Genomic DNA, 23,703 nt, shown 5'->3' on the forward strand with positions numbered 1-23,703 from the left:
ACACCTCATAGGATCATCACCATCACACCATCATAGGATGGTCTGAAATAGAAATGATAAACACAGACATGTATGTATGTAGAGGTGTTTTTTTGTTTTTCCTTTTACAGTTGCACATTTCAAGTTTTCAGTTTTCAAGTTCATGTTTGCTGACAGATATTTAATGAAGATACGCTTTATGATAATAAATAAGTGCTATAAAATATTTGCTCGCGTGCTTGCATTAATTATCTGTGCCCATGCTTTTTTTAAATAAGTAATTGCCCAAAAATTTTTTAGCTCGCGCGCTTCGCGCGCTCGCATTTTTTTTTCGTGCCCTATTGTGCCCCTGTATGGTATTGGGTGAGCTGACGCCCCTGAGCACCACCTGTGTCAACACCTTCTTCCCTGCCCAGCACAAGGTCCATGTCCAAAAGGAGCACAGGTATAAGGCCTCCATCTACCCCATCACCCGCATCAAATAGGTCCCGTGCCCAAATTCCCCAGGTACCAACCCGAGCGCTACCCACACCTCGAATACCACCAGCACCCACACACCCAGCTGCCTGCAAGTGGACAGGAACTGTTTTGCAAAGTGGCATGGCATTGACATTTAGCTTGTAAATAGTGTATACTGTAGATAGTGTGTAAATAGTTTGTAATTATTGTTTTTCCTGCGTGTTGTTATATATAGTAAACTGTTTGTTTGAATTTTTTTTTGTGATGCTCCCTTTTTTATTAGTATACATCCCATGAGTCTTTATATGTGGTACAAAGTCTTCATTCAGTCTAAATTCCTCATGCTTTGTGAAAGTAGAGTTAGAGGCAACATTTCTACCAAAAAGCGTTTGGACCAAAATTCATATTAGTCATGTTTTTTGCACTTCCCTACTGTTTTTTGGAAAATTTCCACTGCATTTTTGAAGCTAAGGCTCGGGAGAAGCAATTTCAAGAGCCAAAACAACTCCTCAGGATGACTAAAGGTTATTATTTCACACAAATCACCAGGTTTTTCAAAAATCGCAATGCATTTTTCAGCATTCAAGCCAATAATTTATTTACACAATAGGACATAAATAGACCTCATAAAACTAATGGCTAATGGGTTCTGAACATTTCCATATAAAACACTTTGGTATTATTTATCTTCTTGCACATTTAAAATAGGTATTTATAGAAGTATGTAAAATACGAGAAAATACCCTTAGACCTCAGAGGGTTAAGAGGAAAAATTAGGCTGTTTTAACGATATTTAAAAGTTACTCGTAGCCGCTTTAAGGGAAGCCAATTGGGTTTTTGGTGTGCTTGGACGGGACAGTTGGAAGAGGGGAACACAGCAGCGCCGAGAGATGTTGACAAACAGGACTTTGATTCAATGGACCCCCAAGAGGTGTCAACTGCATGGAACCAAAACAATAGTTTTTGAATATTAGCTGACCAGTGGTAGTACATAAAGTTTGGCAGGGCAAGGCCCCCTCCAAATGTATTAATTTCTAGTACATTCCTACCAATTCTTGGGTGTTTTCCTGCCCAAATGAATGATGTAATAAGCTTGTTTAACGATTGAAAGAAGGAGTTTGGTAAAAATATTGGAATGGATTGGAATAAGTAAAGAAGTAGGGGTAACATTGTCATCTTCACAGAGTTAATTCTGCCTGTCAGCGTCAGAGGGAGGTTACCCCTTCTCTGAAAGTCATATTTAGTCTGGTTAAGTAGGGGAGTGAGATTTGCAGCCATAAGAGCTTAAATGGACAGAGTGATATTGACCGCTAAGTATTTACACCCTGAGCAGCTAGTGCTAAATTGCAAATTCAACTGCTGGAGGTCCGAGGTGGGGATGTTAAGAGGGAAACACTCACTTTTCTGCAGGTTGAGCTTATTCCCGGAAATGAGCCAAATTCATTAAGAATACAGATAACAAACGGAATTGCTGGGGCAGGATTTGAGACATAGAGCAAGAGGTCATCCACATATAATGAAACACGATGTTTGATGCCCTCACCATAGATTCCCTGAAGTAGGGGGGAAGAGCGCAGAGCTATGGATAGGGGTTTGATCGCTGGGCAAATAGAGCGGACTTAAGGGGCAGCCCAGGTCCTGCGTGATAGTGGAAAATAATCAGACCGAGTGTCCCCAGTGCAAACACTTGCCTGGGGGTCATTATATAAAAAACAAATCCATGAGCTAAAGCGATCAACAAAACCAAATGTTTTAAGAGCAGTAAATAAATACAGCCATTCTACTTGATCAAAGGCCTTTTCGGCATCTAGCGATATTACAACTTCAGGACAATTAGAGGTTAGGGTCGAATAAATTATGTTCATTAATGTTCGGATATTCAAGAAAGAATGACGCACTTTAATGAATCCTGTCTGCTCCTTCAAGACGATGTCCGGCAAAACTGCCTCAAACGAGTTTCTAGCACCTTCGCTAAGACCTTGGCATCAACATTGAGAAGAGATATAGGCCTGTAGGACCCGAAACAAGTGGGGTCTTTATCCTTCTAAAGTAGGAGAGAAATTGATGCCTGGGTCAGGGTGGGTGGTAGTGTACCCCGTTCAATTGACTCACTATATACAGCTAGAATAAGTGGGGCTAGTTTGCTACTAAATTTCTTAAAGAACTCGGTGGGATAGTCATCAGGACATGGGGATTTGTTACTTTGCATTGAATTTATCGCATCAACTATTTCCTGTAGCACCACTGGCGAATCTAGGTTGTGTCCAATTGCAGGATCAATAGTGGGCACACTGAGATATTAAAAAATGGTGTTGTCGGCTAAGAAGTGTGACAAAAGCAGAAAATAACTTTTTGAATGTTGCATTGATATCGGAAGGGGCAGACAGGAGAGCACCGAGTGGGTCCTTAATTTGATTAATGAGACGTGAGGAAGCTTGGCGCTTTAGCTGATGGGCGAGCAAGCGACCACCCTTATCACCATGTTCATAGTAATTACTGCGAGATTGCAAAAGCATTGTGTTCTGCCTGCCTAGTGGTGAGCAAATCGAACTCAGCCTGCAGACTCAAGCGCTCCTTATACAGTTTGGGACTAGGGTTACTTGCATATTGGTGATCTAGGTTGAGGATTAGGTCCGTGAGTCGCGTCTGATCGGCTTTATACAGTTGAGTTGGCAGAGTAAGCTATAATTTGACCTCTAAGGTATGCCTTTAGCGATTCCCATAGTAGAGAGTAAGATGTAGAATCATTTGTGTTAATAGAAACAAATTGATTACAAAACCTCCATGGGTAAGCACATCCGTTTTGTAACATAAAGTCTGCAAATGCCCTTGATATGGAAGAGGGATGAGCTAGTCTGGGGCTGGAGCGATCTAATTTGGGGTTAAAAACGCAGTTCAAATCAGCACCAAAAATGAATCTATGTGTATTTAAAGCTGGGAGGCTGCTAAGTAATTTGTTTGCAAAGCCGGCATCATCAAAATTATGAGCATAAACGTAAGGTACCTGTAACAAACAAATACCTCCCATTGGGGTCTGAGTTTGTGCTAGTGGGAATGAATTGTGTTTTCTTATGGATCAATATAGCCACACCCCTAGCCTTTGAGTTAAAGGTAGAGTGGAAGACCTGGCTTACCCAAGATTTGCGCAATCTGTGATGGTCATTTATGCGCATATGCGTCTCCTGTATGAAAGCTATGTCCGTTTTTAAATGTTTAAGGTGTGACAAAACTCTGGATATATACAGTCCCCTCCAAAAGTATCGGGACGGTGAGGCCAATTCCTTTATTTTTGCTGTAGACTGGAAACATTTGGGTTTGACACCAAAAGATGAATATGAGACAATAGCTCAACATTTCAGCTTTCATTTCCAGGTATTTACATCTGGATCTGATACACATAGGAGAAGATAACATTATTTGAAAAGGAACACCTCAGCAAAAGTATTGGAACAGATAGACTTTAAATAAATTAAAGTGAATAAAACAGAATATTTTGTCGCAAATCCTTTGCTTGCAATACCTGCATCAAGCCTGTGACCCCTTGACATGACCAAACTTTTGCATTCTTCTTTTGTGATGCTTTTCCACGCTTTCACCCCAGCCTCATTCAGTTGCTGTTTGTGTTAGGGGTTTACTTTCTTAAGTCTCCTCTTTAGCAGGTAAAATGCATGCTCTATAGCGTTTAAGTCTGGAGATTGACTTGGCCAGTCTAAAACCTTCCACTTCTTGCCCCTGATGAACTCCTTTAGAGCATGCATTTTACCTGCTAAAGAGGAGACTTAAGAGAGTAACCCCCTAACACAAACAGCAACTGAAAGAGGCTGCGGTGAAAGCCTGGAAAAGCATCACAAAAGAAGAATGCAAAAGTTTGGTGATGTCAATGGGTCACAGGCTTGATGCAGGTATTGCAAGCAAAGGATTTGGGACAAAATATTAAGTTTTATTTACTTTAATTTATTTAAAGTCTATCTGTTCCAATACTTTTGCTCGCCTAAAAATGTGGTGTTCCTTTACAAATAATGCTATCTTCTCCGTTGTGTATCAGATCCAGATGTAAATACCTGGAAATGAAAGCTGAAATGTTGAGCTATTGTCTCATATTCATCTTTTGGTGTCAAACCCAAATGTTTCCAGTCTACAGCAAAAATAAAGGAATTGGCCTCACCGTCCCGATACTTTTGGAGGGGACTGTATATATATTTTTTAAAGATTAATAAAGCTTGAAAATGCCAAAAAATTGATAGTACAGAGTTGAAATGGGGAGACAGAGAGAGAGGGGGGATGATCTGCAGTAAAGGTCCACGGGTCAGATTTGAACCTGCGACCACTGCAATGAAGGCCGGAGCCAATATGGTACGCGCTCTATCCACTACGCCAACGGAGCACCCCACACTGGATCTTTTAATGTGTCCCATGCCTTTGACATTCCATGACAATAACCTAATATAGTTTACTGAGTTATTAGACATCATTAGGATAAATGGGTAGACAGTGTCATACAAGAGAGTAGTGATATGAATAGAGAGATGATAAAAAAACATACATTGCATACAGATTTAAACAAAATAGAATAACACCAAGGATAACCCTCCCCCAACCACCAAACCCAATGTCCTCATCCCCAAACGATGAAGACTGCAGGTTTAATGTAGCTTTAAACTTCTGTTGCATCTCGACAGAAAAAACACGCTATCCTCTCTTCATACAGAGAGGCTCCGAGCACTCAAACAGAGCACCATATGGTGCATATAAAACACAAATGAGCACCTTAATTGAGAAAAGTCACATCTTTAAGCACTGTTAGCCGAGCATATCCAGCCCATAAAAGAGCCCGGGAAAAAAAAGGATGACAGGAGTTTTCTAATGGTTCTGATGGAACTCAAGATTCATCCACATAAAGGCCTGCCTTATTACAAAAAAAAACACTGTATTAACCTCTGATCTGATCTGTGTAACCGCCCACCTGTTTGGATGTGAAGCAGAATACAGAAGATGTATAACAATCAAATCTTGTGTGTGTGTGTGTGTGTGTGTGTGTGTGTCTGTCTGTTCTTATTGTGGTCTCAGAACAGTTGTTTCTACAGATCCTTAAGATGCAGAGATGCATTGAAAGGTTATAGCAATCAGTCATAATAAATGAATACACTACTTCACTTCAATCAATGGTTTGATATACTAGCACTTTTCTAACCCCTCTAAAACAGCCGGTTTATGACCCACATGTTTCCAAGGCCAATGATACACAAACAATTTTTCCTACATAAAAATACTGTTCATAAATCCCTTTCCTTAAGATTTTAGTCGATCTGGCTCACCTTAATACCCCCCAAAAAATTCCCACTAACACTGAGCAATGTCTAACCATGCCAATAGCTTGGGTTTCATATAAAGGCCCAATCCAGATTCTCTTGTGTCCATATTTGGAGATATCTGCTGGTGATTCATCTTCCAACACTGAAATACATTTGAGGTGAATGGAAAACATGTTAAAAATGAAACACAAATTTACTCTAAATGTAAAACTTTTTCGGGTTCAGATTGGATATTGCTGTATAGCCTCTCTGCGAAGACATTCTGTTTATAGCCTAGACACAACTCTCTTTAAGACCCCGTCTGCCCTCTGCCTGGAACCTGGCCAATCAGAGCAGACCGGGTATGCTCCGATTGGCCAGATTCCCTCGTAGCAACCTGGTGGCAACAGGCACTGCCCCCTAACTTCACCGCTACACTGCAAAGACCTATTAGCTACACTGTTAAGTGAAAAGTGTGGACTGCAGTGCTAGCGTGGGCAAATTTGAGCAGGCAGGTGAGGGCGGGGCAGGGACGGGCCTGAGCGTGTGCCAACATTACCATACATGGAAAATCTGTGTTGTTAAACGTCACACAATCCAGGATATTAGGGACTAGGGTGCTGCAAACGGCACCCTAGTTTTGAGCGCTGTGCATTGTCACTAGGGGTGGGAATCTCTTGGCACCTCACATTTATATACACATCTGAGTTTGCTACTCAGAGTTTGCTAATCACTTCCTACTTTTGTGATGATCATTAAAAGACAAACAGATGAATAACCTTCTCTAATATTTTATTAAGAGAAAAGCTTTTCTTGTCACAAATATGACTTTCTATGAACAGTGCAATAATCAATGCAGCTGCATTTCAACACAATATGGAAGTATGTAAAAACTAAACAGATTCAGTTTTATTTTATTTCTATAGGATTTCTATTCTATTATATATTATTTTCTATGTCATTTCAACACGTTGTACAAAAAGTATGGCTTGGAATTCAGCTCTCATATAAAAAACGTAAACAGAGATAAAGCCGGTGCATGTCATGGGTTTGCTGCTCTCAGCCCTTTTGAAGCCACGTTTGTAAACAACTCGCACGTGTGGCGTACATGCGCAATGGTGCAGGAAGTACTATTTACGAATAAAAATAATAATAATTAAATAAAACAATTTATTAACTTATCTGAATCGATTCAGAATCGTTCGAGAGAATAGCGATGCATCGGAGAATCGATTCTTTTTCCCACCCCTAATTGTCACCCCAGACAGTAAGCAGGGAATACGTCTAAATGCATGTACGTATGTCATTATTTGACACTTTGGTATCATTTAGCCTGACTATATAACATTAGAATAACATTTATAGGTCAGAAAAGATAAAAAAGCATAATAGGTGCTCTTTAAACAATGTTCAAACATTAGGCAGAGGAGGACTCACATCAACATAGTCAAATAGACATGAAGTACCAGAACCTTCCAGCCGCAGGTCATTGATGGTGAGTGTTACCCGGCGGCCTGCTGATACAACCAGCTCCCAGGTACATAACCGGCTGTGTGGGTACAGGTTTGGGTAATTGGGAGAGGAGATAGTTCCTGAAGGAGCATTCAGCTCTCCTCCACAGGCTGCATGACAAAGACAAGTAAAATAGAGGGAATTAATCTGAGAAGTAACATTTTAAAAATGTAATAAAGGTACATTTGGTTTGTGAAACTAATGCAAAATAAAATAGACATTTAGTAAATTAGACCAGATATAAAGCTGTTTAACATAACACACTGAGCTTGTAGATAAAATATACATGCCAGTCTTTTATTAGTTACTTTACTTACTTCCACAAATATGTGTAGGTGTATACTGGTTATATCAGGTTAAATGCTGTGGTAAATGATTGCTAGATTTTTCAAGATAATATTTTTTGCAGCCTTGAAGAGAAGTTATTTCCCACGGGTGAATGTGGTGGGTCTGCAGCCTGTCAGACTATAAGGCCTTTAACCCATTGATGACTATGGCAATCTAGGAGGCATGTCCTTAATGCCTGAGGGTTTTCTGAAAAAATTGTACGAATTATCAACGTCTACCAAAACCTTAATATCTAAGTCTGTGTAGCACATGGAAACATGAAATAAAATAAATTTAAAAGGTAAGGTTCACGGGGGCGCCCTTAGCTCAGTTGGTAGGGCGTCCCCCCCATGGGCCTTGGCCAGCAGCGGACCCGGGTTCGATTCCAGCCCGCGGTCGTTCTCTGCATGTCACTCCCCTCTCTGCCCCATTTCAACTCTGTCTCTACACTATCAATAAAGCATAAAAATGCCAAAAAAAATCTTAAATTTTTTTTTTAAAGTAAGGTTCACAGGTTTTATTTAAACATGCTCCCTTAGCGCTTACAAACCAACACATTTTTCTAAAAATCGTCAAAATTAGATGGGGGAGGAAAAAAATTAATAAATAATATAAAATATTTAAAAAGAATGTGCTAAATTAGGTTATAATCCTGCTTCCTTTTAACATGGATAGTAGTGACTGAGTGTGCAGTGGAGGGATAAAGATAGAATTTTTCCTTTTTTTTTCTTTTATTAACCTTTATTTTTCCAGGAATATACTCATTGAGATTCAAAATCTCTTTTTCAATAGAGTACTGGCCAAGAAGGCAGCATAAAAACATAAAAGTTTCACATTAAAAAACAAAATTTCACACTTAAAACAAGACACAAAACACAATAAAAAATAAAAATAAAATAAAAAGTCACAAAGCATCAATCTCATTGGCAGTAAGTCAGTGTTCAGTAACCGGGCATGTACAGTTTGCGGTTAAATAGTCCTTAATCCTGCTTTTGTAATTGTTCATGGTGATAAGGGATTCAAGTTTAAGGTGTTCCTGTAGCTTACACCATGATGAGGGGACAAAAGATTTAAAGGCACTTTCACCAAACGCAGTGGGAGTCCGAGGAACGTTATACATAATCAAACTGCTAGACCGAGTGATACGAGCACTGTTTTTAGTAGGGGTGTAACGGTACATGTATTTGTACCGTACCGTGACGGTACAGGCACGTATTTGGTGTTACAGAGGTGGGCCGCGGTCCGTTCGTGGCGTACATAGCGTTATATGGCGAATGCACAGGCTTGTTTTGCTGTGTGGAACTTAAAACTTGTCGTCGGAGTTCCCCCCGGACCATTTAGCCGCCGGCTCGGCTCGCACGTGCGCAGTAGCAGCCAGCGAATGAGAGTCTCTTATCTCCATGGTGAGCATGAGGGTCAGGCAGTGTTGCTAACTTAGCAACTTTGTCGCTATATTTAGCGACTTTTCAGACCCCTCTGGCGACTCTTTTTTCAAAAAAAGCGACCAATCTAGCCGCTTCTTCTGGTGTTATTGGTGACTTTTGGAGACCCTGGCTGTCGCTAAAGCATGTATCGCTCTTAACTTCTAAACGAGCAGCGGGTGACTCCGCGGCCACTCCCCCCGTCCCAGAGCACTGACAGGCGGCCGAGTTTTCGCGCAGCAGTCCCTCCCAGCTGCGGTCAGAGCAAGAGATAAACAGATCTTCGCTCTAGTGTTCCGTTTGCATCCCTACTAGCAGTTGTAGCAGCGTTCCCCCCTCGTTTACAGTCTATCAGTAGTGCAAATAAAGATGTTATACAGTGCTATCGAACAGAGAGCGAACTGCATGACGAAAGTCAACAGGAAACCGGAGCTTGGAGGCGTCCCCCTGTTATTCAAATCCCGTTTGAGAGATAATTTAAGATTCCAGGTGAATTATGAAAACAGTGATAGACGTTTGGAACAATGTCGGCAGAAGGGGCATTGTTTCACTGCGATCGCCTATGCGGCAACACGTCGAATATGCATGCGCATTTTAGAAGGCAACATCCAGGTGTTACTATCACCGTTACTGTGAAGAAAAAATGATGCCACATTGTATCTCATGCCTGATGCTGTGTAACGCAGTATTGTTACTTTATCTTATTTTCATGGCGTGCACAACATAGAGTGCACCGTCACTGGTGAGGTGGGTTTTGTTGATGTTTTAAGACCACTTGACCACCCAAAAGTTGTGTGGTTTGCCGAAAATCACGCCAATCAAAAAAATTAAAAACAAATAAATAAATAATAATAAAAAAAATACGGGGCGATAGTGTATTACAGAACAGTTTGTGGCGTTCGGAGCGCAGCATCTAGGTCTACTATAGGCTACTGACGAAAATCACACAACACATTGCATCTATTTATTAACAATATTTATGAATTTAGGCTATATTTTGCTGCTCCAACTCAAATTCAGCCCAGCCAGGCGATAGTTAAGTTTCAGTTTCGTTTTCATCTCCGTGGTATACAGCCGTTTGGACCAGCTGATCGGCTCCCGACAGCAGGAGTCAGTCTGCGTTCCAGTTGTAGCCTACTGGGAAGTCGGATTTATGGTGCCAGTGATAACTGAACTAAATGATAAAATAAAGCGATCTTCTCCTTCCTATATCTGTCTATCTTTATCCCTCCACTGTACACTCAGTCACTACTATCCATGCTAAAAGGAAGCAGGATTATAACCTCATTTAGCACATTATTTTTAAATATTTTATATTATTTATTTATTTTCTCCCCCATCTAATTTTGACGATTTTTAGAAAAATGTGTTGGTCTGTAAGCGCTAAGGGAGCATGTTTAAATAAAACCTGGGAACCTTAACTTTTAAATGTATTTTATTTCATGTTTCTATGTGCTACGCAGGCTTAGATATTAAGGTTTTGGTAGACTTGACAATTCGTACAATTTTTTCAGAAAACCCTCAGGCATTAAGGACATGCATCCTAGATTGCAATAGTCATCAATGGGTTAAGAGAGCTGCATCAATATTTTCTTTTTTTAAAGTCAAAAAGGCCCATTAATAGCCTACTGTATATTTTTTCATTGCAATTTTAGTTGCTGCACCTTCACTAGTATTTAATAAGTATTTTATTTATTGGAGAATTGCAGCAGTATTTTTATATTTGTTATGCATTTTATTTGTATGTTACATACTGTCAGCTAGTTACTGACAGCTAAAGCTGTTCATTCTCCCTTAACTATGAACCGTACCGTACTGTACCGTACCGTGACTTCAAAACCGAGGTACGTACCGAACCGTGACTTTAGTGTACCGTTACACCCCTAGTTTTTAGGAACCATTAGAGAACACAAATAAGGAGGCAGATCGTGCAAAATTGCGTTATAAAGGAACATATACCAGTGTTCCATCCTACGGGTGTATAAGGAAGACAGACCAACTTTCTCATACAATTTACAATGGTGCGTTCGGAATCCAGAGTTTCAGACAAACCGTAATGCTGCATGGTACACATAATCTAGCATTTTAAGAGATGATGAGTTTGCGTGCATATATAAAATATCACCGTAATCAATAACTGATAAAAAAACGGCTTGGACAATTTTCTTTCTGGCACAAAAAGAAAAACAACATTTATTTCTGTACAAGAAACACAGTTTCATTCTTAGCTTTTTAGTAAGATACACAATGTGATGTTTGAAAGAGAGATTTTCTTCTAGAAAAAAGCCCAGGTATTTGTAAGTTGCGACTCTCTCGATCACTTTATTGTTTAGAGTAACAATCTGGTTGTCATCCATATCGGATGTTTTCTTACTTCTTGTAAAGCAGATCATTTTGGTTTTGTCAATATTTAGTACAAGTCTTAATTCATGTAGGTTTTCCTGAACAACATCAAAAGCCGATTGGAGGAAGGAGGAGATAGCTTTATTTTATTATTTAGTTCAATTATCACTGGCACCATAAATCGGACTTCCCAGTACAACTGGAACGCAGACTGACTCCCGTTGTCGGGAGCTGATCAGCCGGTCCAAACGGCTGTATACCACGGAGATGAAAACAAAACTGAAACTTAACTATCGCCTGGCTGGGCTGAATTTGAGTTGGAGCAGCAAAATATAGTCTAAATTCATAAATATTGTTAATAAATAGATGCAATGTGTTTTGTGATTTTCGTCAGTAGCCTTTAGTAGGCCTAGATTCTGCGCTCCGAACGCCACTAACTGTTCTGTAATACACTATCGCTGACACAGCTGTCTTATTTTTTTTATAATTTTTAAATTTATTTATTTTTTATTTTTTTGATTGACGTGATTTTCGGCAAACCACACAACATTTGGGTGGTCACGTGGTCTTAAAAAAATCAACAAAACCCACCTCATGTGTATTTGAACCAATGACGGTGCATTCTATTCTGCGCACGTTATGAAAATTAGATAAAGTAACAATGCTGCGCTACGCAGCAGCCGGCAGGAGATACAATGTAGCGTCGCGCAGCAGCCATCATCAATGGGTTAAAGGGGTGAGCTTTGGGAACTTATAGGTATAACTAAATGTTTTAAGGTAATGAGAGGAGAGCTTGGGGGTAAGCATGGATGTAGTAAAGTAAAGTAAAACTTGATGGGAGCTGTAGTTCTTGTATGTTTAAAAATGGAAACAAGTTTAACTATTCATCGAAAAGACTCAAAATTGTGTTATATTGTCCTGAGAATGCCTCAGGCAAAGATTGTATTTAATAACTTAGGAACTGGACAGGACTTTAGCACAGTGACTAACATATCTGACACAGACAGACAGACACACACACACACACTTACGCAGGTGTAAGGCATGTAAATATGACAGTTATAAATCCAGAAACAAACAATCCTTTGGTTAAACCTTTTTCAATATGATCATACCTTCAACACTGGCTTCAAACCGCATAGTGAAACCGGCTGCATTTCCACTGGTGTCACTGACAAACCTGACATAGGCAAAACTGTCAGACGTGTCCATGGAAGCTGGAAGGGCACTGCCACAGTGTTTGCCCAGTAGGCGCCCTACACACACATAGCAAAACACAGGAAATGCGACTTTAGCCTCTGCAGTTGATTTTTTCCTTCCATTGATTCCATACATTTATCTAATTTAATTCACATTTCTAGAACATCATACTGTGGAAAAATGTATGTTAAATTTGAGTGCTTGGAACTATCTTTATACACAGATGTGAAACACAGTGACTAACAGTTGCTAGGAGTGTTTTGTCTAAAGTTGTTGGTTATGTGAAATGTCTTTGTTTTTTATGTTATCCCATTGGGCCTCATTTATCAAACTTGCGTGGAAACTGGTGCAGATCCTGGTGCAAATATCACCCTACGCCAGGTATCGCGTGGGATTTATCAAACTGTCGTACCTCGCCAATCTCAGCGTACGCCAGATCAGGATTGATAAATACGGAGGCTGGAAACAATCGTAATTTGAATATCACGGCCCTATATTTTCTCAATTTTGAGGCCTCGCCCAGAGGTTTTAAGACATGGATATGCGCATTACGGCAAAGAAGAGGAACTTCTCTGAAGTAGAAATTGACAGCATAAGAAAGTTTAATTTCCGAGCATTAAAAGCGGCATCAAAGAACGTCAGAAGGCAGCAGTTAGGTAGGAAGTAATTGGTGCGGTGTGTTCACAAATGATCTCCAGCTGATTGGTGTATATCAGTGTTATTGATCAAATTACATTAAATAGCATATACAATTTTATGTCGCAGGTGAAGAAAAGGTGGTCTGACATAAAAATCGCCACTAAAAAAGCGTGTTGATGCTCTGAAATGCAACACCAGCTGGAGGTGCGGGCATAAGTGGTGGAGGAGAAACAGACGCACCAACTGTCCGATAATGTATAAATATTAAACCTTTAACGCCCGTCTTGTTTTTTCCACCATGAAGTGTGCATGCGTGTGCGTGTGTGTGTGTGTGTGTGTGTGTGTGTGTGTGTGTGTGTGTGCACACGTGTCAGTATGCGTGTGTAAGTTACAGGCACATACAGTCATGGACAAACATATTAATGCCAAAACATTTGTACTTGAAAACATTTTCTGGGAGAAGCAGTGCATTATCAGACAGAATTCCAGGGGTGCCAACACTTTTGTCCATGACTGTAAATGTGTATACTATATTGTTGTTTTTCCGATATTGTTTTGATTTCATGTATCATTTTGTAATGAGATGTCTATGATGTAATGTGTATGTATTGTATGTCTTGTGTGGACCCCAGGAAGAGTAGCTTACTGCTGCGGCATCAGCTAATGGGGATCCTTTTAATAAACAATATAGCTACTGTGCGTTTAAAGGCTAAATATATATACACATTTTCAAAAACAATTATGACAATAACTTGTCTCGGACTACTACCTTATCATTTCATTTAGCTGTAATGAAGAAACTTTTGGTAGCCTATAGGTGAACAGAAGATGAAAAGTAAACATCCTAATTTTTTCATCTTCTTTCCCCATCTTCATTTTCATTGTCCCATATGTTTGCAGCCTTCCTCTTTTGCTCTTCTTGCATTTTAACTACAGCTAAATATCTCCACAGTTTTATTTTTTCCGAACATAGTCTATAAAGCAGTTTGTTTCACATCGTTCGTCTTCTCAGTTTCAATGTAGCTCAAAATCAGTGCCACATAACACACGCTAACATAAGCGTTCATGAGAAATGTGAGATTAGTACTAGAAGCTGTGTTGCCAGATAGAGATTATGTTTTGGAAGCCAAACACACACAATACCTCCCAAATTCTTTGGAATGAAAACAACCTAGTCTAGCAACACTGGCCCGACAAATCGTTTGCAGCCCACTGATTTAAACAGAAACAGTGATATTTGTTTCATTCATCACAAGCCACGATTGGCTAGTAATTTAAAGGTTGACTATGCAACATTTTCATTAAAAATTAAATTAAATTATAGTCTCACAAAAGTAATCAGACTTAATTATCGCTTCTGCCTCACTAGAATGTGTGGTAGTGTGTGTACCTGCACAGTTTTGTGTGACTCTTATCATTTATTTTTTAATTAAAATGTTGCATAGTGTGCCTTTAACAATGTTACCTGCATTTGGCTTGTGTTCATTTGAAGCCCTGGTCATGTATGAGTTTAACACTACAATTTGTCAAAAATTACTTTTTTGGGACCTAAGCAAAAGATTATTGAAAACCTGTCAACATCACTTGAAACTATCAATCTACATTCGTAAAGATGTGTTAAGAATGGATGGAGGGATTTTAAATGTTTTGCTTTGTTTAAAAAAAAAACATGTTCACTAGCAGGCGGTATCTGTGTTTATGACTCATTACAAAACTGACCTGGAATTCCAGTTTGTCTGTACTTTCTATCACCTTTTTTTCCCTTGTGTCTGTGTGCATACAAGGGATAGGAATATACAATGGTGGGGATTCTTGAGACACACAAATAGTCGTTTTCTCACCTGAGGCATTGTACTCTCTGATCTCCACATAGTCAGCAGAGCATCCCGAAGTGGTCTGCAAACTGAAGTTCCCGTAACTGAGGGTGAGGTAATGCCCTGTGGGCCCCTCCAGGTACCACTCACAGCTGGTACTGTCAGGATAGTTGGATCCTGGGTAGCCAGGACTGTGGATGGAACCCCTCTGACCCATGAAGGTACCTCCACATGGTGCTGTGAGAAATTTGAGTCACAAAATAAGAGAAGGTCAACAAACATTTGACTCCTGTTTCTTTTAAAATTGTGATGAAATCAATCAATCAATCTATTCACTTTAGAAATACAATTTTAGGTATGACTTATCCTACAGTAAGTAAAACAACCCTTTTAAAAACATAAATATTTAGGGTATGTTAAAGCTGTCATCTTGAACTTTTGAGTTAAGCTGTTTCTAGTGGCAGGAAATGCATTTGCACACGCATCCGGACCAGAGTTTCTTTCAAAATCGAAGATTATTGAATGAATGAAGTCAGTATATTGGAACGCTTTCTCTGTGTGTTCTGATCCAACATTATGACCCAGAAGTTAGGAGAAGTACACACAGACAGAGAGTTTGTTTCGCTACACTGTCGGCAGTGACAACACTCGTTTAGGAATGCTTGCTGCATTCGATTGCATGTGGAAAATCGGGAACTTGAGACACGTTAGCACACGCAGTGTGCAGAATGACCTTTCGTCTATTTTGAAAATCTGGGACCTAGGACCCTGTCTTATATAAACCATAGACTATATATAAAAGATAAAAACTAAATAAAAAAATTAATAGATGTACTGGAATGCATATAGGTCAGAACTCAGTACTAGTGAGTCTGAAGCTCCCATGAAGTACACTGCTCGGCCCAAAAAAAAAGTCACCACCTGGATTTTACTCAGCAAGTAGGCATCAGTCAAAAACTGCAGTGATAAATATGTTTCAGTCAGCACCAAGTTATTTAACCCTAAATGATGCAGTATATAGCTTCTTATTTCTTAAACAACCATGTCATAAGAGATATGCTGTGGTTTTGGAAAAGATGTAACTGTGTTTCAGATGGGTGAAATAATTGGCCTGCATAAAACAAAGAAAACTACTGAGGAGAAGATAAGACTATTAAAATTGTGTTAAGAACTGTTCAACGCATTATTAAAACCTGGATAGATAGTGGTGAACATCATCTTTGAGGAAGAAATGTGGTCGGAAAAAAATCTTTAATGATCATGATGGGAGATCACTTAAAGCTCCCATATTATACACTTTTCGGTTCTATTATACACCATATTATATGGTCTTAGTGGTCCCTAATACGTTTTTCTTTAATTGTTTGCTGAAAAAAACTTTCAGATAATTTATTGTACTATGCTGATGTTCAGCTAATCTCACAATGGCCTATTTTTTAAAAAGAGCTGCAGCTCCCATCGTAAATATACAATCTTTGAGCTCCCCCCGCCCCCTGTCCGGAAGCGAAGCCAGATACGCCTCGCCCTCTGTCTGTCAGGGCCGTGGACCAATAAGAAATAGAGGTGTGGGCTGCACAATGGAAGCTTCTGGCTTTCCAGTTTTTGAGGTCAGAAACAAGGAGAATTCTGACTGGAGTATATTGGGGGGGAGGGGTGGGGGTTTCAGAAAGCGGGAGAGTGAGAAAAGGAGAGATTGTTATTTTTTTAAATATTTTGGCAGTCTCTAGGCACACCGTGGACCCATGGATATGTTAGAACACATTTAAAAAGTGCATTTAGCATAATATGTGACCTTTAAAATAAATACAATTATTTGGTGGAATCAAAATATAAAATATCGACAGTAGAACTCTCTGCTATATCTAATAGTGAAAGTATGAGCATTCCCACACGCACAATGCGAAGAGAACATAAGGGATATGGACTATGCAGATGTGTAGCCTTAAGAAAACCACTTGTGTGTGGGGCTTATCAGGATAAAATGCTTCAATTTGCCAGGGACCATACAGATTTGACTCTGGATCAATAGAAAAATGTTGTGTGGTCTGATGAGACCAGATTTACCCTGTTCCTACTGTACAAGCCTGTGTAGCAGTGTACAGTATGATATGGGGTTGCTACAGTTGGTCAGGTCTAGGTTCTAAGCAACCTTATGTTACAAATGAAGCGTATCAAAATGTGTTAAGGCGAATACATGCCTTAATCAAAGCTAAAGATGGTCCATCAAGATATTTAAGTGTGTGACTTTGTTTTGGGCCGGGCAGTGTACAACGGAAAGCACCTGTGGTAGGGCTGCAACTAACGATTATTTTAATAATCGATTAAACCGGTCGATAATTTTTTCGATTAATCGGATAAAAAAAGAAACATTTGTAAATGCCGCATCTTTATTCAAAAACTGAACATTACTTCAAATTCACAGTGAATAGCAATAACCTGAAGTGTCAAAACACCAGGTTATTGCTCCAACGTCCCAGAACTATTAAAAGTAATATTAAATGATAAATAAAAAATAAAAAAAAAACATACAATGTATGATATACATTTATACAGTATATAAGGGATGTCCAGTCAACCGAGACTCCTTAACGATCCAAGTCTTTATTGATATCACTATTGATACTTTTCTATTATTTTGTTGAAATAGAACTTGTATTATTGCTTTAATTGCTGATATGATCATAGCTCAAGATAGGACATTAAACAGGTCATAATTCCATCTTTACTATCTATTTTATATTGCTGGGAAAACAAGTTTTCGCCAAAATCTCAAATTAATTTTTTTGTGTGTTGCATTTGAACACATCATATTACTGAGCCGGCCTGAACACATCACATTTGACATGTTTGCTACTTTTTTTTAAGCTAACTAGCTCTATATCCTTCTGATTTTAACATGGATTTAAAAACTGGATTACTATTTTTAACTGACGGGACTTTCTACACCGTTCGGTTGTGTGATTACTGCCGCTGCTTTGAATGACTGTTGATGTGCCGATGCCGACTCTCCGAGCCTGTCTGCACACCGTCTGCAGCAGCAGCAGCTGACAGAGTTTTTTGGGACTAGACGGATACTGAGTTGAAGGAGTTTTTTTAACCCAAAGACAGCAAAGGTACAACACTTTTATATAGGCCTACAGTCCAGTGTTAGATATGACCAAAATACAAGCTGTGGCCGCTCAAACTATAGCTTTACCGCACCGATTCACGTGCGGAAGGCTCGCTGTAGCATGAACCTGTCGGCGGCTGGATGTAAACGGTGCCGCGCCTACAAGTGACTTATTAATCGAGCGACTCAACGAATCGATGACTAAATTTGTTGCCAACGCTTTTAGTAATCGATTTTAATCGATTTTATCGATTTGTTGTTGCAGCCCTAATGTGCAGCGAGGAAAACGCAACATAACTACCCTAAGAGTGGGTCATATGCTCAATCACCATTGTTTTAACTCACTATTTGATAGATAGGAACTTAAAGCTGCAGTTGATAATTTGAGCCGTTGGGATCCCAACGGCTGTTTTCCCAACGCTCTACCTGCTGTAGCTCCTCCCTCTGAACGACAGCTACGCGCGTTCATGTGAATTCAGTTACTGACAGACACCATGTCCGATTCCGAGGTGATTAAACATTAGTAATGATAACTACATACGTACATATTGAGCATACATTTTAATCACAGACATACCATGTATGTTAGCTTAAAATCATTGTAAGTGTGCTGGTAGGCCTAACAAAAGTAGCTGTAACAGCCAGGCAAGATAGCAAACTAATTGTAACAGAGCGGAGAGGTGTGTGTGTTTCTCCTACTATATGCTACTGCTCTGACCGCAGCTGGGAGGGGCTGCTCGGGCAGTGTTGCCAACTTAGCGATTTTGTCGCTATATTTAGCTACTTTTCAGCCCCCCTGGCGACTTTTTTTTTAAAACAGCGACAAGCGACAAATCTAGCTTTTTTTCTGGTGTAATTGGTGACTTTTTCGCCGAAGCAAATATCACTTTTAACGCTTCTCAACGAGCAGCGGGAGCCTCCTGGCCCGTCCCCCGTCCCCCGTCACAAAGCACTGACAGACGGCCCGGTCCTCGCGCAGCTGCCCCTCCCAGCTGCGGTCAGAGCAGGAGATACACATCTCAGCTCGGGGCTGCTGCACGAGGAGCGGGCTGCGTGTCAGTGCTCCCGCTGCTCGTTGAGAAGAGATGATACTTGCTTTGGCGAAAAAAGTCACCAATAACACCAGAAAAAAAAGCTAGATTTGTCGCTTGTCGCTGTTTTGAAGAAAAAAAAGTCGCCAGGGGGGCTGAAAAGTCACTAAATATAGCGACAAAATCGCTTTGAGTTGGCAATACTGATCACAGGACGAGGGCTATATGGGGCCAGCGGCAGGCAGAGGAAGGGGACGCGGTCGGAGAGGTCTTGATGTGATAGGGCAAGAAGACATGGCCGGTGTACTTTTTTTCAAGCTCTCTCCGTCTCCCTTTCAGCAGTTAACTTTTCAACATTCGTATTTCCTCGTTTTTTTGCTGTCTTAGCGGTGTTAGTTGTTAGTATCCTGGGAATGGTAAATTGAGGGTTCGTTTGTGAAGACATTGTTCGCTGTCCGCCGTAGTAGCCTTGTACCAAACATAGGCTAGTGTCAGACTGCTAGAGTCGTGAACGCTCACGCAACTGACGCATCAACGTCGTTGCCAAGGTCCCACAGCCAATAAGAACGGAGAATCTGACCTCGCTCTGATTGGTCAAAATTAACATGAGCGGTGGCAATTTTGGGGGGCAGCACACAGAGGCAGGGGGGAGCAAAGTGATAAAAAAATATTTTCAGACCACTTCACCTACATATAGCTGAATGGCTATTATGACAGTTTTGCCAAATATTACAGTAAAAAAACTCTCAACTGCAGCTTTAACAGACATTACACAAGATGATAATATTACAGAGTATAACTTTAATACAGTTTTAAAGCATGCAAATAACATAGCGTTGTTTCCACTGATGGACTTGTTTGCTGTTGAAGGTCAGAAGTGGTCTTAATGGAAGCGTTGCAGCCAAAAAGCCATAACTCCAACATGGAAACAAGGCAAATCGACTCAACTATGAACGAAAACATAAGAACTGGGGCTCAGAAAAATGGCAGCAGGTTCTCTGGACAGATGAGTCAAAATGTGAAATAGTTGGCTGTAGCAGAAGGCAGTTGTTCGCCGAAGGGCAGAAGAGCAGTAGAATAATGAGTGTCTGCAGGAAACAGTGAAGCATGGTGGAAGTTCCCTTCAAGTTTGGGGCTGCATTTCTGCAAATGGAGTTGAAGATTTGGTCAGGATTAATGGTGCAAAGCTGAGAACAGTAGATGGGTGTGCCAAGGTCCCACTGGTTTCAGCCAGTTTGATGGCACTGCTGGATTTAGATTTCTCTTCTGCTCATTCACTGCAATTTGTTAATTTATGAAAATAATTTATTAAAACTTCCATTTTTGAAAGCATTCTTAGTTTACAGCAAAACTAAAACTTTTACACAGTACTGTCTATACACTATATTGCCAAAATATAGCAAAAGTACTCACTCACCCATCCATTTGTGTATTTATTGAGACACAAAGCACAAAGCATGGTCCATAAAGACATGGATGAGAGAGTTTGGTGTGGATGAACTTGACCGGCCTGCACAGAGTCCTGACCTCAACCCGATAGAACGCCTTTGGGATGAATTAGACCGGAGACTGAGAGCCAGGCCATCTCGTCCAACATCAGTGTGTGACCTCACAAATGCGCTTCTTGAAGAACGGTCAAAAATTCCATAAACACACTCCTAAACCTTGTGGAAAGCCTTCCCAGCCGAGTTGAAGCTGTAAAGTGTGGACCGACGTCATATTAAACCCTATGGATTAAGAATGGGATGTTGATTGATTGATTGATTCTTTTAAGTCACTTACATTCTGGCACCAGGGTTTTGTTAAACCTGTATGAATTGTAGCCTCATTTTCTTAGCTGACAGGAGGGGCGCCCGGTAATCCCAGTAGATCAGCAGTTTCTGAAATACTCAGACCAGCCCTTCTGGCACCATCAACCATACCACGTTCAAAGTCACTTTAACCCCCTTTCTTCCCATTCTGTTGCTTGGTTTGAACTTCAACAAGCTGTCCTGTCTAGAGAGTTGCTGCGATGAGATTGGCTGATAAGTTATATGTGTTAACAATAAATTGAACTAGTGTACCTGATAAAGTGGCCGGTGAGTGTATATACACATATATTTACAGAAAAAATACTACATTATATCATAATATTATTTGCCTTGATATAACATTTCTAATACTGTGATAGAAGATTTTGACCATACAGCCCAACCCTATGTTAGGCTTTGTCATAATATGGATCCATATCCGAAAAACAAGGCAAAGATTTTGAAAAAATATTTCGATTGAGTATGATAACCGTGATTTGTCTACCTATTGAGTACTTCGCCTTGAAGCCCTTATGCGTGACACTGCTGTCAGTACGAAACCTGAGCCTCATGGAGGAACCTGTTGAATGTTGGGCAGATGGTCGGGTGTTGCCACAGAGCCGGGAAATTAGGCCAGCATTTGAAGTGGAGCCATCACGCAGCTCCAAGTAGTCGTACACACAGCTGAGAAAAAGGTAAATGTCACTTTCTTTCAGAGGTTGAGGAGAATAAATTAATTTAACTACATCCAATAAATGATGTATTGAAACTTAAGAAACGAAAAGCACAGCTAAATATATAGTAAGAAATCTTGCAGTAAGTGGCAGGTAGAAGTGAAGAAGCTGTACCTGCTAGTGCGCTCAATGTAGAATTCATCCTCAAAGTCAATTCGGACAGCTTCTCCATTAGGCACCGATATAACCCAGATACAGTCGATGTTCGTGGGGTAGTTCTGAGGGTAGTTAGGTGAAGTGATATATCCAGGAGGATCGTTATTATTCAGCTCAATGAAGCCTCCACACGCTGCGGAAACAGTGAAAGAATAACTTTATATTGGACCACTTTGCAATATTGACCATCCATCCATCCATCCATCCATCCATCTTTGGTTAAAGTGCAATCAATAATAGCTAATTAAAGTTCACGTCTTATTTATCTTCATTTAAGTCTAGAGCTTGTAATGCATGTGCAGTGTTTCCCCCAGGAAATGTCTTAGTCAAGGTAGCCGCTGCCCAGGGGTTTGCTCAAAGATGACAATACGCATTAAAAAAACAACTGTTTATTTGAATACAAAAATACAACAGACACTGACCTTACAGTTGTGCAATTTGCATGTGCAGATACAAAGTTTGTGCAAACATGCAGACAGTTTTCTACTATCAGCAGAATATCCGCACGTCATCATCTTCAACCGCTTATCTGGAGTCGGGTCGCGGGGGCAGAAGCTCGAGCGGGGAAACCCAAACTTCTCTTTCCCGGTCCACATTGACCAGCTCTGACTGGGGGATCCCGAGGCGTTCCCAGGCCAGTATGACGATATAATCTCTCCACCTAGTCCTGGGTCTTCTCCGAGGCCTCCTTCCAGCTGGACACTCCTGAAACACCTCCCAGGGGGCATCCTTACCAAATGCTTGAAAAACCTCAACTGGCTCCTTCAATGCAAAGGAGTAGCGGCTCTACCCCGAGTTCCTCACGAATGACTGAGCTTCTTACCCTATCTCTGAGGGAGACGGAAGAAACCCATTTTGGCTGCTTGTACCCGCGAGCTTGTTCTATCGGTCATTACCCAGCCTTCATGACCAGAGGTGAGGATAAATCGACCGGTAGATCGAAAGCTGCTGCTCCGATTCTCCGGCCAATCTCACGTTCCATTGTTCCCTAACTTGCAAACAAGACCCCAAGGTACTTGAACTCCTTCTCTTGGGGTAAGGACTCATTCCCTACCTGGAGTAGATGTCGGTTTCCTGCTGAGTACCATGGCCTCAGATTTAGAGGTGCTGATCCTCATCCCAACTTTGCCAGGAAGGCTGGGAAGTGTGATACCCCGGTAGTTGGCACACAAGTGAGGAACCACCACCTCGGTCTGCCACTCCTTCTATGCTGTAACCGTCTTCCGTGCAATGTTGAAGAGAATTTCTGTACTGATCTTATCAACCCCCGGGGCTTTGCCACTGTGCAGTTGTTTGACTACCTCAGTGACTTCCACCAGGGACATTGACGATGATCCCCCATCAGCCTCCAGCTCTGCCTCCAACATAGAGGATGTGTTAGTTGGATGCAGGAGTTCCTCAAAGTGCTCCTCTCACCGGCCGATTACCTCCTCAGTTGAGGTCAACTGTATCAATATTCTGTTTAGAAAAATATTTGTAAAAACAAAATAATGATTTTAACTCTGGCCATTCCCAACACCTTGTTTTGGGGTTTTTAAAAATAAATGCAAATGTACACATAATTAGTTATATATTGCGAAATTTGTATTTTTATTCAAACATTTCTGAGAAAATTGTATATATAAAAAATATTTTTTTAATGTTAGCAATCAACTGGCAAAGATTTATGATAAGTTAAACATTTTACCCTATTCACCTGCATTGTCTAGCCTCCATTACAGTATCCGATACTTTAAGAGGGGATAACCACTAGAAAGCTACAAATATAAAAGGTCTATCACATAAAAACCACCTCTAGGGATTTATAGGATATAAAAAATCTAGTGCTGTCAGACGATTAAAATATTTTATCTCGATTAATCGCATTAATGTCATAGTTAACTCGTGATTAATCGCAC

At 40.4% G+C, this 23,703-nt stretch overlaps 1 protein-coding gene across 1 annotated transcript in view; it reads right to left on the reverse strand.

The window, feature by feature from the left end:
• The window catches only part of cubn (cubilin (intrinsic factor-cobalamin receptor)), a gene marked incomplete at both ends in the record, with an annotated part of 365,190 nt that overhangs the window by 98,161 nt on the left and 243,326 nt on the right, over positions 1-23,703 (reverse strand). The window contains 5 exons of the mRNA XM_080049812.1: positions 7,167-7,351; positions 12,448-12,588; positions 15,013-15,222; positions 21,421-21,599; positions 21,764-21,938. Of these exons, the coding sequence (XP_079905938.1) occupies positions 7,167-7,351; positions 12,448-12,588; positions 15,013-15,222; positions 21,421-21,599; positions 21,764-21,938 (890 nt within the window). The remainder of the gene's footprint in view (positions 1-7,166; positions 7,352-12,447; positions 12,589-15,012; positions 15,223-21,420; positions 21,600-21,763; positions 21,939-23,703) is intronic.

Source organism: Ammodytes marinus (genome assembly GCF_949987685.1).
Source record: "Ammodytes marinus genome assembly, chromosome: 21".
In the NCBI taxonomy this organism is placed as follows: Eukaryota; Metazoa; Chordata; class Actinopteri; order Uranoscopiformes; family Ammodytidae; genus Ammodytes; species Ammodytes marinus.